Raw genomic sequence first — 13811 nt, 5'->3', positions numbered from 1 at the left:
AATTTGAGCGGAAGGAAGAGAGTGGTAGAAAAAGGTGCACAAGCAACAGGGTTAACCGCAGCCTTGAGAGGATTGTGAAGGCCATTCAAGAATTTGGGGGAGATTCACAAGGAGTGGACTACGGCTGCTGTGCATGGCAGCCAATCAGCTTCTAACTTCAGCTTGTTCAATTAGGCTTTGACAAAAAAAACTGGAAACTGATTGGTTTCTCTGCAGAGCTGCCCCAAATTTTGCACTCTCCAGTTTTAGTAAATCAACTCCTTTGCGTCTTCCCTGCATTGGAAACAGGACCATTTTCCCTTTACTAACCTCCTTATGAGTTTTTAATATGTAGCTCCAGCCATTTTTTTCTTTGATATAGTAGGATATGATTAAGAACCCTGTTAGGATTTTTCTGATCTCTATCTCCTTCAAGGTATATTTTCCTCAATTTCTGTCCTGGAAACACAAGAGGAGGTAAGTAGAAATTGCCCCTGATTTTCTATTTGCTAGTGTGGTCATATTGACATTTGTTTTTGAATAGAGTGAAGAGAAAATTGGAAGAAGCAGGATGGAAATTTTTTCCAGTGTAGGTGATTTTCATTTGGTAAAATCCAATATAGTACTTTTGAACCACATTGATCAACTCATCAAATGTACTGGGAATGTTAGTACAAATGTTTGTGTGAACATTCTTTCTCCTAGCATATGGGCAGCTTTAAGGGTTGATGGAGAATGGGGCTTACTTAACTCTTGCATTTGGATCACTGTTCTGAGGCTGAATTAGGCAGTCAGAAATATTGTGTGAGATATGAAAGGAATGAAGTTTATATTTTGCTACAGGTTTCTGTAGCTTTTACTGATGTGTATAATGCTCATGCCATTCTGAGATAAGCTGACAGCTATGCTAGGTGATTGATAACACATAATCAGAAAAAGTTCAAAATCTGAAACTGAATGTTTGAGGTGGCAAGAACAGCAGTCCACCTGTTTTATAATCCATATTTTAACACTATAGAAATCATTTATGATGCCAGATCAACCTCAACTGAAATAGGTGGGCATTAACCCACCATAGTGGCGTATTCACAGTCAACAAACATCTGCCCAACCTAAACAAAGACAGTTAGACATTCAGCAACCTACATAGCCATGAATTCAGGTGTGTCCTGACCTAGGAAGATATAAGTCAACCTCTCTAGCTGGACATTCCACGTAAGTCTTGCATGCTTACAAAATCAAATCAGAAAAGTCTGTGGCAATGAAACAAAGGCTCAGGGTCAATTTATTCATTAAATATTTTATTCACAGGTTCAGCTTTGCTTTATGTAGTATGCACCACATTTACATTGAGATGAAAGCTACTGTAAAGATATGACATTTCCTATCACAAAGGTTTCATTCTTCCCTGCTAACAGTCTGAAGCAAGAAATGTATTGGTTGCTAGAAAGAAGTTGTCTATTTGCTACAGTTTTAAAGAACCGTGTTCACCAAGGTGAACAGTGATTACTTTGTTTTCTTTTAATGGCTTACATGTTGCAAAGAATGAAGTTTCATTATCTAGAACACTACTGCAAAAAGCTAAAACCGTAACGTTTTAGTCTCGAGAAATGGTTTGATTTACTTGAGCAAAACAAAGACATTGTTAGTCACCTATACCACCATTGTAAGCCTTAAAAAATATCTCTGTGTTTCTGAGAAATTTCATTCTGTAAGACAGGGCAAGTCACAAGATCAACTTCATAAACAATACATACTGTATTACGTATTTTCGTCAACTATGCTTGCACAGGAAATGTTCTAATTTAGCCCGTTGTCTTGTGGTGACTGTAGATGGCTTCATACATAAATGTATATATATCTAAAGTGGAGAACCAGTTTAGATTAGGTCTACAGTATCCATTGGCCACAAGTAATATTTTAATGTGTGTACAAAGCATGGCAAGTAAGGAAAGATCAATATTATTTACAAAGTTGAATTTCACCTGCTTTACAGCATAAAATTAAAAAAAAAAGCTGGAATTGGGCTAGAGTTCAAAGGAAAATATCCACTATGAGTTTACATTGCAACAATGTTACAAAGAGATCATGTGATAAAAGTGATATAAAACAACTGATTTGGTTATAGTGATTCCCTAGATTAGTAATATTGCAGTATTTTGTTTCTGAAAAATGATCAAACACAATGGCGAAAAAGCAAAGTGTATGAAACTAAAATAATGACTGTTATGCTGGCTTATTAACCCTCTGAGTGTGTTCACATTTTTAAGATTGGCACATTTACATGTGATCATTTAAAATATGTCGGTTTTACCTTGAAAAAAGATAATTAAACTTTGTTGTAGAGGTTCACCTGATATCAACCTTCCTAAATAGTACTTTTAGGCAGGGATACCTGAATTTCCTTGTGGAAAGTTCTACCAATCCCAAATTTGTTTGGACAGTGCGAAATTGGCTCAGGAATGCAGATTGTTTATCTCTGTTTATAATGTCTGTATTAACATGAGACTGCAGCAGGCATAATTGGAGTCTTGGGGGCACTATCCTTTACTGGCTTCATGATGGAAAAGGCTGGGCTTTTCCTAAACTTGAAAGACTTTACACCCCTACTCTTTGCTATGATGGACCCTAATTCTTTCACATCAAATTTTTAATTTGAAGCTTTTCAGTTGTCCTCCAAGTATCTGTTTCTACTGCTCTTATGTTCACTCCCAATTTGCACATAATCATGAATGGCCAGTCTTTTAACTTTTATAAAATCAGCACCCTTACTTCATGAAACAACATGATGATGTAAACATTTGTCTGATAAAGCTGGCTAAAAAATTAGACCCTGTGTCTTCCCATTTTAAATTTGAAGATATCCCTGAGGAACTTGACAAAATCAAAATAACAATAGATGATTCTGAAATGCAAGTGTGCAATTACCTTGATGCTTTAATGAACAAAATCCAATTCAGGGGTGGAGGAACCATTTGTTTAGACTGTGCAGCTGCATAATGTCCCTCTGGAATATAGGGGAACATTTACATGATATGAAGATCAGGCAGGTGCTGGGGTCTCATCCAACAATCATATAAACCTGGGAACTGCTCACTTTTGGTCAGAAGAGAAGCATCTTGAGGAGCATCTATGATGCCCTGACCAAACTCTGGTAATTTTTAGGTGGCATCAGGCAACAAGTACTTCCTCCACTCCCTACCTGACTGGCACTGAGACATGCACCTCTTATTTCCACTTGACACAATACTGGTTGGAAGTGAACCTCAGTTGCAAATTATTGAGTATAAGAGAGTTCAGGGCTTCAAAAAGGCCGATGTATCTATCTATCACATCACACAAATGATGCTCATGCAGGTACATTTTATGGTCTATGTTTGCCATTGCCAAGGCCTGTGTCCTAAAGGGGAACCCGAAACATCATCACCCAATATGCCAAGCATGCCAAGCTTGGCATATTGTATGCCTAACTCCCTTATGTTTAAGATCTATGTGTATCTGTATATATATATATATATATATATATATATATATATATATATATATATAGTACTAAATTACATATCAGCACTCAGAGGGTTTGACGTGTGCCAGAAGATATGATGTATACCTGACATGAAAAACATAATTTACCACATTCTTTTAAAAATAAAAGAAAAAATAAAAAGTGGAGGGCTTAACCCTTCGAGGACCATTAGCAGCAGCTTTTCAAGGTTTTTTTGTGACTGAAACTATTTATGTACTCATATACACACGTATTAGTGGTTATGTAAAGTAAGAGCAAAGGTCTTTTTATCCATCAAGGACAAGTAACACTTGTATATAATAAAACTAGTACTGTGTTATTTAACACTCACAATGAGCCAGTCTGGTAACTGTAACACATGAAATAACTTCAATGTGCCCATTCTGGTTCTCTAAAATCTGGTGATTTTTTTAATACAGCATATACTATATATATGTATTATACCAAAGACATTTCATCTGGTACCAACACACGTCAATTTAAATACTCTATCTTGAAGAACTTGAATATGATTTATTTGTTTGCAATAATAACTTTTTCTTTCTTTCTAGTTTTATGTTGTGCTTTTCAGCACATTCTGGCTATAAAAGCAGGCAGCATTGTATTATCGTCCTTGGATATTATCTGAAGGTGCTCTATAGATTCAGTAGACATCCACAACTAGAACGCAGCATTGCTGTGCCATAAAATGATGGAAATGAACAATCTTGCCCTGGTAAATAATTTGATTATGTGGTCAAAATGGTAGTAACTCATGGCAACCAATCAGCAGTAAGTCATACTTAAAAGTGTACATATTTTTTTAGTTTTTGATAGAGTAGGGATTGGTTAAAATCCATGATTTTTTTGTGGTTTGTGTTTCATTGGGGAGATTTCCCTTCACAGCAGAAAGTAAAATGATATCTCTTCAACTATAGTCCTTGTTAAACAGCTGTCACCAGAACAGCTGTACCCATTGGAAGATTTTCCCTCACCGACTATCCTGTGAAAACTTGTAACTTTTGGATTACCCATCACTTTATTTTTTAATTAGCTTCATTAACACAACACAGAACTAACCAAAGTGCATACAGATACATAACCAGCAACAAACACTTTACAGTCAATGGTGTTGCACATACTGTATCTGCATGCAGGTGAACATGGCAGTGTCAGGTTAAAATGCAAAGTCAGTTAAATATTTCAGAAAAGAAGGATATCTTCCATGTGCTGGACAGCTCTGCTGGTGCAATGGTGAAGAAATACTGTCCTCTCCAAGAGACCTTAACACCTTGCTGGCGCCACCCCCAAGCACTCTAAGAGGATCTAAATGCTGGGACTGAGGTGGGCTTGTTTTTAAAACCTAATACAAGCTAATTTTTGTCAGGTTTCTTTTTCTGCCTATGACCCAACTGGGCAAATTCTCACATATTTCCTGTCAGGGGAGAACTTGGAACCTTTGACTGTTATGGGGGTGTGTGGGGGGTTGATGATGAAAATAAAACCCAAGTGGTGCTTTTATGGTAGGGAGAGAGTTCCGTTAAATGAAAAAAAGTGTACTGCTAAAGGTGTGCCATAGGATGGCAGTGATTGGTGGATGGTGAAAGTTGGGTGTTCCCCATAAAGACAGGAAGACGCGAACAGCAAAAAAGGACTGTCGTTTTATCGGGCCTCACTCTACTAAATGTAATTTTGTCTGTGTCCCTGTTGAAAGGCATTTCCCAATACATTTTGTCCTGGCAGTAATAGGAATGGGAATACAGATAGCAATAAAAATCCTGACCGAGATTCTCACCCTTCTCCTGCTGACAATTTCTTACTCTTTTATTAAGTCATCCACATTACAAACACTCAATGTTCAGCCTAATTGTATTGCTAATGAAAAGTGCTTGAGACATCTTAGTCATATAAAACAAAGCAGACATCTAGGAAATACAGTTGTGTACTTGCAGGGGTTAGAGTTAACGGCAAAACCATTGTGATAACTTTTAACTAGACTGACAACACAGGCTACCTCCTTCCCTTTAGTATTGGCATAGGAAGTCGTACGAAAGCCTGAGAGACACTTGTAACCTGAGAATCTATGGTTCCTAAATTATAACTGGATGGATGGGAAGGACCTATTCTGCCATTTTAACTCTAGAAGGTAAGGGAAAACCTACAATATCAGTCAAAAGGACACCATTTCACTGCTGACTACTGATTGTTCATAAGATGCAACACTACAGTTTCTCCTCTATGTTCAAAATTTTACAAGAACAGTTTCATGAAAGCAAATGTCTGATTGGTTGCATAAGTGACCGACCATATCCACTAAACAAGCCATCTGATCTTTTTAAATTTCATGCTTATGGATACTTATCCTAATGCTATACAATCCAATTTTAGGGTTGGGATTGACCATACAGAAATCATGGGCCAGTACCAATAACAGGGCAATAAAGGTAGAGAATGTGTAAAAATAAAACAAGACCATTCCTGGCTTATTAACAGGCAACCATCTTCTCTTTCTTTACAGGCTTTTGACTGGTAGATGAAACAATTCAGCATGTTTTCATCCACCCTACGTTTTCATATAACTTAGGGTGGTGCCTATAGAAAGAGGAGCATGTATGAAAAGATGGCATTATCTGCTTGCGTGTCCTTTAAGTAATCTTTACATACAGCCTTGTTAACTGGTATCTGATGCAAAGCTACACAGATGTACTGTGCATATGGCCGCACATAAACTCTGCTGGCTTCTGATGGTGGCATTCACGTTCTATCTTAATGGATATTTTAATGTTATTATTTACTACAATGCATTTCAATATTAGAAAACGTGAGCATTGTTAAAAACCAACCATTGTATGTTGAGATAACACTTTATTTAGAAATGAGAAAATTAAAAAAAACAAAATACAAAAAGCAATGGAACTCATAATTTATACACACACATATTGTTCTTTGCAATAGTTTGAGAAGTTTAAAGGTAGCATAAAGCGCGGTGCTTATGGCAGAATACGGTAGAACACGGCAACCAATCAGAATTCACCTTTCATTGGGCTAAAGCAGCTAGAACAATGATATAATGATTGCTAATTGGCTGTTCTGATTGACTACAATTTGCACATTTATTTTTGCCTCATTAAATAAAGATCGCTGATTTAAAAACTGAGGTACTGCTAAAATACATAGATTAAAACTGGTGAATGTGTTGTGTTTTCTTTTGTATCATGATATTAGTTATTACTTACATTACCTGTAAATTTAAAAGACAACAGAATGTCTCCACTGGTTCACTATTGAGGTCACTATTGGCCAAATCAGAATTCTGTGTGGCGGCAGGACATGCTGGAAACTGTCATTGTACAACAACAGAAGGGTCAGCAGTGGCCTGTAGGTATTTAAGGGCTCAGTGATCCTATTGCATTTCAAACACTCCATCAGGCAATGGGAAAATCAAAATAGAAATCCTAACTTAAAGTGTACATCCACCTAAAACAGATAGCTTAGTTTAAAGTGGCCACCTGTAAATTCAGTTGACCACCTGCTTGATTTAAGATTGTGAGCCTCGAGGGCCAGGGCATGGAATGTGATTTGACAAATGGATTGGGATCATAGGGTTCTTATTAGTAAAAAGACGTCAAAGGAGCTCATTGTGCCCACCAGGATCCACCTAGACTGAGTTGGTGAAATGTTCAAAACAAAATCGGTTGGCTTGGTTACAAATCCATTAATAGAATCGCCCTGTGTACAGTATAGGTATATATATATTTAACATATACAGTGTATTTGTAATATAATTTAATTACGCATCAACATATTTAATTCAGATTTTTGTTTTTTAAGCTGTAGTATTTGTTTCCAGAGTGTCATTTATTTTTTTAGGACCTAGGCACTCAAATAGCAGTAAATTAATTTGATTCCACAAACTCCTCCCTTTCTACCCATTGTGGTTGCCTACTTATATTTGTGAGAAAAATTAGGATGTAATAAAAAAACTATTTTAAACACAAATATGCAAATTACAGAAACAAGCAATGCTATTGCCATTGAAAAAAAAAAACGTTCACAAGGGAAATACATAGCCTACCATCTCATAAGTTGCCTGAGTTGTTGACCTGGTCTGAGTTATTGACCAGGAACAAGTAACAATCAAGTAAAGTCAAGGTCAAATCCAGATGTTTGATCTGCATCTTATTCCAGTATATCAGAAAAACTAGCATGTTAGAACAGAGGTCATCAAAGGTGGCTTATTTATTTCTCGGACCGATTATTTATAGATTTTTGTTATTTGCCTAAGCAATGTGGAGCACATCCTATAAGCTAATTTCTTTTGTCCAACTCCCATTCTTCATTATGTTTTCTTTTATAAGGGACTGCAATTTGTAACTGGTGAATCAGTCTCAATAGCTTGTTTATGCCTAATAATTAGGAAAACATAGGGAACAATAACCGAAAAATAACAATAAGCAAAGGGGTTGACTTACTAAAACTGGAGAATGCTACATCTGGTGCAGCTGTTTATGGTAGTCAATCAGCTTCCAATTTTAGCTTGTTCAATTAAAGTGTTACTAAACCCACAACAGTAAAATCAGTCTGTATATGCAGTAAAGCATGCTTGTTATACTCACTGTGGAACCTAAGGGGTTAATCCTCTGCACTGTGTAAAAAGGCTGTTTGATCCTGTCTTCTCTGATCGTCCCCCTCTTTACTGTCCCCAATCCATTTGCTGATAGTACAGAGCCTTGGGGGCACTCTGCACATGCTCAGTTTGGTGTGTATTGCTAGAGAGTTTTTTCTTCTTGGGTGGGTGCATATGATCAGCACAGAGCCAATCAGCACTATCCAGACAGAGGGTCAGGAGTCATGCAGCATCATAGGACAGTTAGAGTTGAATAAAAACTCCTCCTACAAGCTTTAACTGGTGCTCAGCTGGACACTGAGAGAAGTCACAAGACTGCTATATGCTGCTGATGAGAAAAAGTAAATCTGCACCAGAGTTTGCACTCACCAGTTGTAGTAAATCAACCCCTATGTCTCATAAAACAATTACTGCCATATATCCTTGCCTAGTTTTTAAAAAAACAACCACAGCCTTGTTTCTGTATGTATGCCATAGGCTGAGAAACCCTGTATTGTCTAGCTGTATATCCACATTAAAATACTGTCCCTCAACTAACTTTATTCATCTGGTTGGTACAGGTACTCTTCCTTTTCCTTACAGCTTATATTTGTGCTTTTAAGCGAGATTTACATATCATCAGTACAAATTGCTTACTGTTTGTTGTCCTGCATCATATAGTTATTTACAAAAAAAAAAATGTGTGGTGTCACAGGGCAACAAAAAGAAACAATTTGTCCTTTGCAGAAGAAGACTAGAAAGGAAAATCAGATGCTGCAAGGCTTTTTTGCTCTGTAAAAAAATAAATTAAAGCACATGAAGGTGCAAAATCCATTCTAGCAAATGTATTTTTAAGGATATATCTGTGTTCAAGCATGCATACACTCAGAGTCTGAGCTTCTCCAATTCTGATTGTTTTTTAGAACCATTAAAATCATAACCCATCATGACCTACCTCAGCTGTGAATAAATGAACACAACTTACCTCTGAACTATTGAATGTCATAAAAGGATCTCTGTGTTATAACCTGCTCTTTCACTAATTCTTTCACTATCAAACATGTTTCCATATCTGCTCAAAGGTCGTAATTTTACTGAGCGCCAAACCTATATTCTCTCTGCAGTTGGCCGCCAGGAATTTTGCAGCCTTGTCATTCATTCATCAGTAAATTTAACACATAAACATTTACCCTATAGTGCTGAAGACATCCAAAAAGATATCATGCTTTCACCCGCCTTACTTGCTCTCTCTTTCACACCTAGAAACATCATAAATTGTAATGTCCACAACAGATTTCTAAACGGCTTCCATTCTGACGTCTCGAAGGGTTAAGCCAAGATTTAAAGTGTTTCCTTAAAAGGGTGAGTTAGGTGAGCGAACAGTCTCAGATGAGCTTGGTGAATAGTCCTCTGATTCTGAAGTGAGTTCTGGTGCAGCTGGCTGGGCCATGAACCGCCTTCTCACATCCTGGTTGCGTCTTCGTCTGAAAACCTGCCTCTCCTTATCAAGAGCGGTGGTCTAGTAGGGTAAAGAAAGGACAAAGAGCTGTGTTAAATAATTAAAGTGAGTTCATATTCAGCCAATCAACCAAAAACCTATACCCCAAACCAATCACGTAAAGGAAGTCTATTACCATTGACAAGGAAAGACAATATATGAATAACACTGAAATGCTCATGATCATCTAAATTATGTTTTCGGTAATGCAGAAAGTTTGCCGTTTAGGTGATACGCTATACATTTATTGTCTAACGCTTGATGAAAGGATCTGAGGCATCACAAAAGTTTGCATCTTTAATACCTTAAAGTAGAACAATAGGCAATTTTTTTTTTTTTCATTTTGGATAAAGCAGGTCCAAAGAGCCAGATTTCTTTTTCTTTTTTACAATTTGTGCCCCCTTGCAAGAGTTTCCTTCACTTCCTGTCCCATAGCCAAACAGAAAGTGAGAGGAAATCCCTGCAAATTAAGAGAATCTCTTGGGGACCCCCAGGTCTCCCCATTGGAAGACGTCCCCTCTATTACTTTTCTAAAGGGACAACCCAAAATTTGGAATTTTCTTTTACTTTCACTTTCAATGATGATGGTACACAGGACAAATAGAGAGGGTGAATATCCTTAACGTAGGCACAGACAGCAATAGAAACTGACAAGCGTAATAGTCCTTCTCCACTCTATCCAAAGCTAAAAAAAAAAAAAAAAAAAAAAAAAATTTGCCTTTAGTTATACTTTAATATTAGCCAGTAAAGAATATCACTTAACCACTTACGGACCGCCCGCCGTTGTTATACGTTGGCTGTTTAAAGAGGAATATTGTTGTTATAGCAGCAGCTAGCTGCCATAACCCCGGTATCCGCTTCTTCAGCAGACAGCCCGCTTTCAGATAAAAGTGGTTTCTGCAGCAGATTCACTGCAAGACCACTTTTATCGGCGGTGGGAGAGTGCCCCCCCTCCCGCCGCGCTCTGGCATCCCTCCGCCACTTACCGGAGCCGTCGGTAGCGGCAGAGGCGATCGCATCCTGTGTCCTCTGTGGTATGGAGCTGAGTGAGGGGAAGATGCCCCCAAACAGCTCCATACCAATACAGGGCGGAAGTGAAGTAAAAACGTCACTTCCGCCCATAGCTCTTAAAGCAACATTTAAAAATTTTTTTTTTCAAAAAACATTTTTTTTTATTGCATTTTTGTGTAAATATGAGATCTGAGGTCTTTTTGACCCCATATCTCATATTTAAGAGGTCCTGTCATGCTTTTTCTTCTATTACAAGGAATGTTTACATTCCTTGTAATAGGAATAAAAGTGACACAATTTTTTTTTTAAAGAACAGTGTAAAAATAAAAAATACAAGGTAACATAAATAAGAAAAAAATAAATACATTTTTAAACGTGCTCCGTCCAGCCAAGCTCGCGTGCAGAAGCGAACGCATACATGAGCAGTGCCCGCATATGTAAACGGTGTTCAAATCACACATGTGAGGTATCACCACGATTGCTAGAGCGAGAGCAATAATTCTAGCCTTAGACCTCCTCTGTAACTGAAAACATACAACCTGTAGAATTTTTTAAACGTTGCATATGGAGATTTTTAAGGGTAAAAGTTTGTCGCCATTCCACGAGTGGGCGCAATTTTGAAGCTTGACATGTTGGGTATCAATTTACTCGATGTAACATTATCTTTCACAATATAAAAAAAATGGGCTAATTTTACTGTTGTCTTATTTTTTAATTTAAAAAAGTGTATTTTTTCCAAAAAAAGTGCGCTTGTAAGACCGCTGCACAAATACGGTGTGACAGAAAGTATTGCAACGACCGCAATTTTATTCTCTAGGGTGTTAGAAAAAAAAAAAAAAAAAATATATATATATATATATATATATATGTATATATATATATATATATATATATATATATATATATATATATATATATATACTGTTTGGGGTTCTAAGTAATTTTCTAGCAAAAAAAAAATATTTTAACTTGTAAACAAGTTTGAAAAATAGGCCCGGTCTTAAAGTGGTTAAACCTTCTGCATTAATTGATGGCTAACATCGTACAATACTCTATCGCTATATAAGGTATTCTAATGGTGATTGGTTTGGGCAATGACATTTCATATTAGCAGGATAATTAATATTCTTCATCAAAAAACATTGCAGACAAGACAATTGCAGGGTACATTTTGTTTCAATGACAATAGGTAAGCTGCAATAAGCGGTGTTACAGAGAATTAGATTGTATGCAATGGATGAATACAAATACTGATGTAATGGTTAAGTATCACATATGGAAGCATTAGGATTTACAGATGAATCAAACACAACAAAAATTAAGGTAAATTTGGAATAACTTGACCTTCGAGCTGGACAGAAAATATAATTACCTGCCTGAAACTGCATTCCTTCGCTGACAGATCACAAAAAGCTTCAGTAATCACTTTATTCAAACTAGTCAACCAGTACTCATATTCATAAGTGGTCCATACAGTCAACTTGGTATAGAGTTATTCACTTTCAGGTCATTACAAAGGGACAAGCTGGCATTCTTTACATTTTGGCGGAAAACAGATTTAACCTCCACATATGGAAAGGCTTCTTCACAGTAAGAGCTGCAAAAATGCAGAATGGACTCCCACAGCAACTAGTTCTGGCCAGCTCAGTAGATTGTTTTAAAAAGAGCTGAATACATTCCTAAATGCACAAAATATAACCAGATACTAATATTTATTGGTAATAACACCAGGGGTAGCTGATCCAGAGATTATCCGAATGCCTTCTGGGGGATCAGGAACAAATTAGGTTTTCCCTGGCTGGAGCAAATTGGACCATGCATTATACGTTTTTTTTTTTTTTCTTGATCAACCATGAAGGTTTTCTATATATTTATTTTTCTGTTGGTTGACATAGAACATTCAAATGTCTTTTTCCAATCTAAATGTGTAACTATGTCCCAAATCACATTTAACTTCATCATGCTCTGTGCACCCAGTTCCCTGCTTCCTACCCCTTCCTGTCCACACCCTCTGTATTAGATGTTATACTTGGCCCAGATCCCACTAAACGGACCTCTCTCTCCCTCAGACCAGTTAACACAATAGTATATCATACACCAGGCTTATCTCACTCCCCAGCGGATTTCCCAATACCAACCTAACTGCAATCCAATGTGTCCTCTATGTGTCTCAGTCCCCAGCACTTTCTATCACTTGCTGTGGGCTTGCCTGATTATCCAGACATATTGGCTTCAGATGACCCGCTTCCTACACGATGAAATGGTACCGATTGCCCTGGACCTAGTAATGCCTAATTGGCTTACTTCCAGACCTGGGCATTGACAAATTCCTTGCTATATTCTTGCATTAAAAGCTTTTCATGGCCAGGAAGAGGGTGGCATGGAATTGGATGCAAGCAACGCCCCCCTCAATCCAGGCTTGTAAGAGGGATGTCAATGTAGGTGCTGGAAATATCTCCTAAACCTTCACGGTTTAGGAGATATTTACAATAAAGCTGTGCGCCGATGTCTATGCTGAATGTGCACTTTAGAAAGGGCAGATCGTGCCATTTCTAAAGGGGTCGGCATGACGTCACGCGACTCCGACCAGTCACAGAGCCAGAGTTTGTGGCCCCGGAAGGAAGAGGGGCGAAGATGGAGGCTCGCTGCTAGTGGGGACAGCAGTGACACTGCAGGCTTTGGTTTCAGGTAAGTGACACATAATGAGCTACTATGCGATGCATAGTAGCCCATTATGCTTTACCTTTGCAGGGAAATAAGGAGGAAGTAAAACACATCAGGGTTTACTTCCTCTTTAATAAAGCTGTTTTCTAATAAAAATTAAATAAATAAATTGTAACTATGTAAATAGCTTCTATTGTGCAATCTCACTGGACAGTGCAATGACAGCCGACAGACTACTGTGTGTAGTTTATAAAGGCAAGATTAGTATTTAATAATACCTGCTTATAGGGAGGCCTTTTTACTTTCAGAAGGTTAAATGGTTCACAGTATTGCCCTGTACACACGGTCAGACATTGATCGGACATTCCGACAACAAAATCCATGAATTTTTTCCGACGGATGTTGGCTCAAACTTGTCTTGCATACACACGGTCACACAAAAACTTGTTGGAAAATCTGATCGTTCTAAACGCGGTGACGTAAAACACATAGTCTGGACTATAAACAGGGCAGTAGCCAATAGCTTTCGACTCTTAATTTATTCTGAG

At 37.6% G+C, this 13811-nt stretch overlaps 1 protein-coding gene across 3 annotated transcripts in view; it reads right to left on the bottom strand.

Annotated features, from left to right (window-relative positions):
- Nucleotides 1–3480: 3480 nt before the first annotated feature.
- Nucleotides 3481–13811, bottom strand: part of DCLK1 (doublecortin like kinase 1) — a 535308-nt gene continuing 524977 nt past the window's right edge. For all 3 annotated transcript variants that reach the window (XM_073613310.1, XM_073613311.1, XM_073613312.1), the window contains one exon: nucleotides 3481–9609. In XM_073613310.1, the coding sequence (XP_073469411.1) occupies nucleotides 9445–9609 (165 nt within the window). In that variant the 3' untranslated portion in view covers nucleotides 3481–9444. The remainder of the gene's footprint in view (nucleotides 9610–13811) is intronic.

Source organism: Aquarana catesbeiana, linkage group LG02 (genome assembly GCF_042186555.1).
Source record: "Aquarana catesbeiana isolate 2022-GZ linkage group LG02, ASM4218655v1, whole genome shotgun sequence".
In the NCBI taxonomy this organism is placed as follows: Eukaryota; Metazoa; Chordata; class Amphibia; order Anura; family Ranidae; genus Aquarana; species Aquarana catesbeiana.
This window is presented reverse-complemented; position numbering and strand designations above follow the sequence as displayed.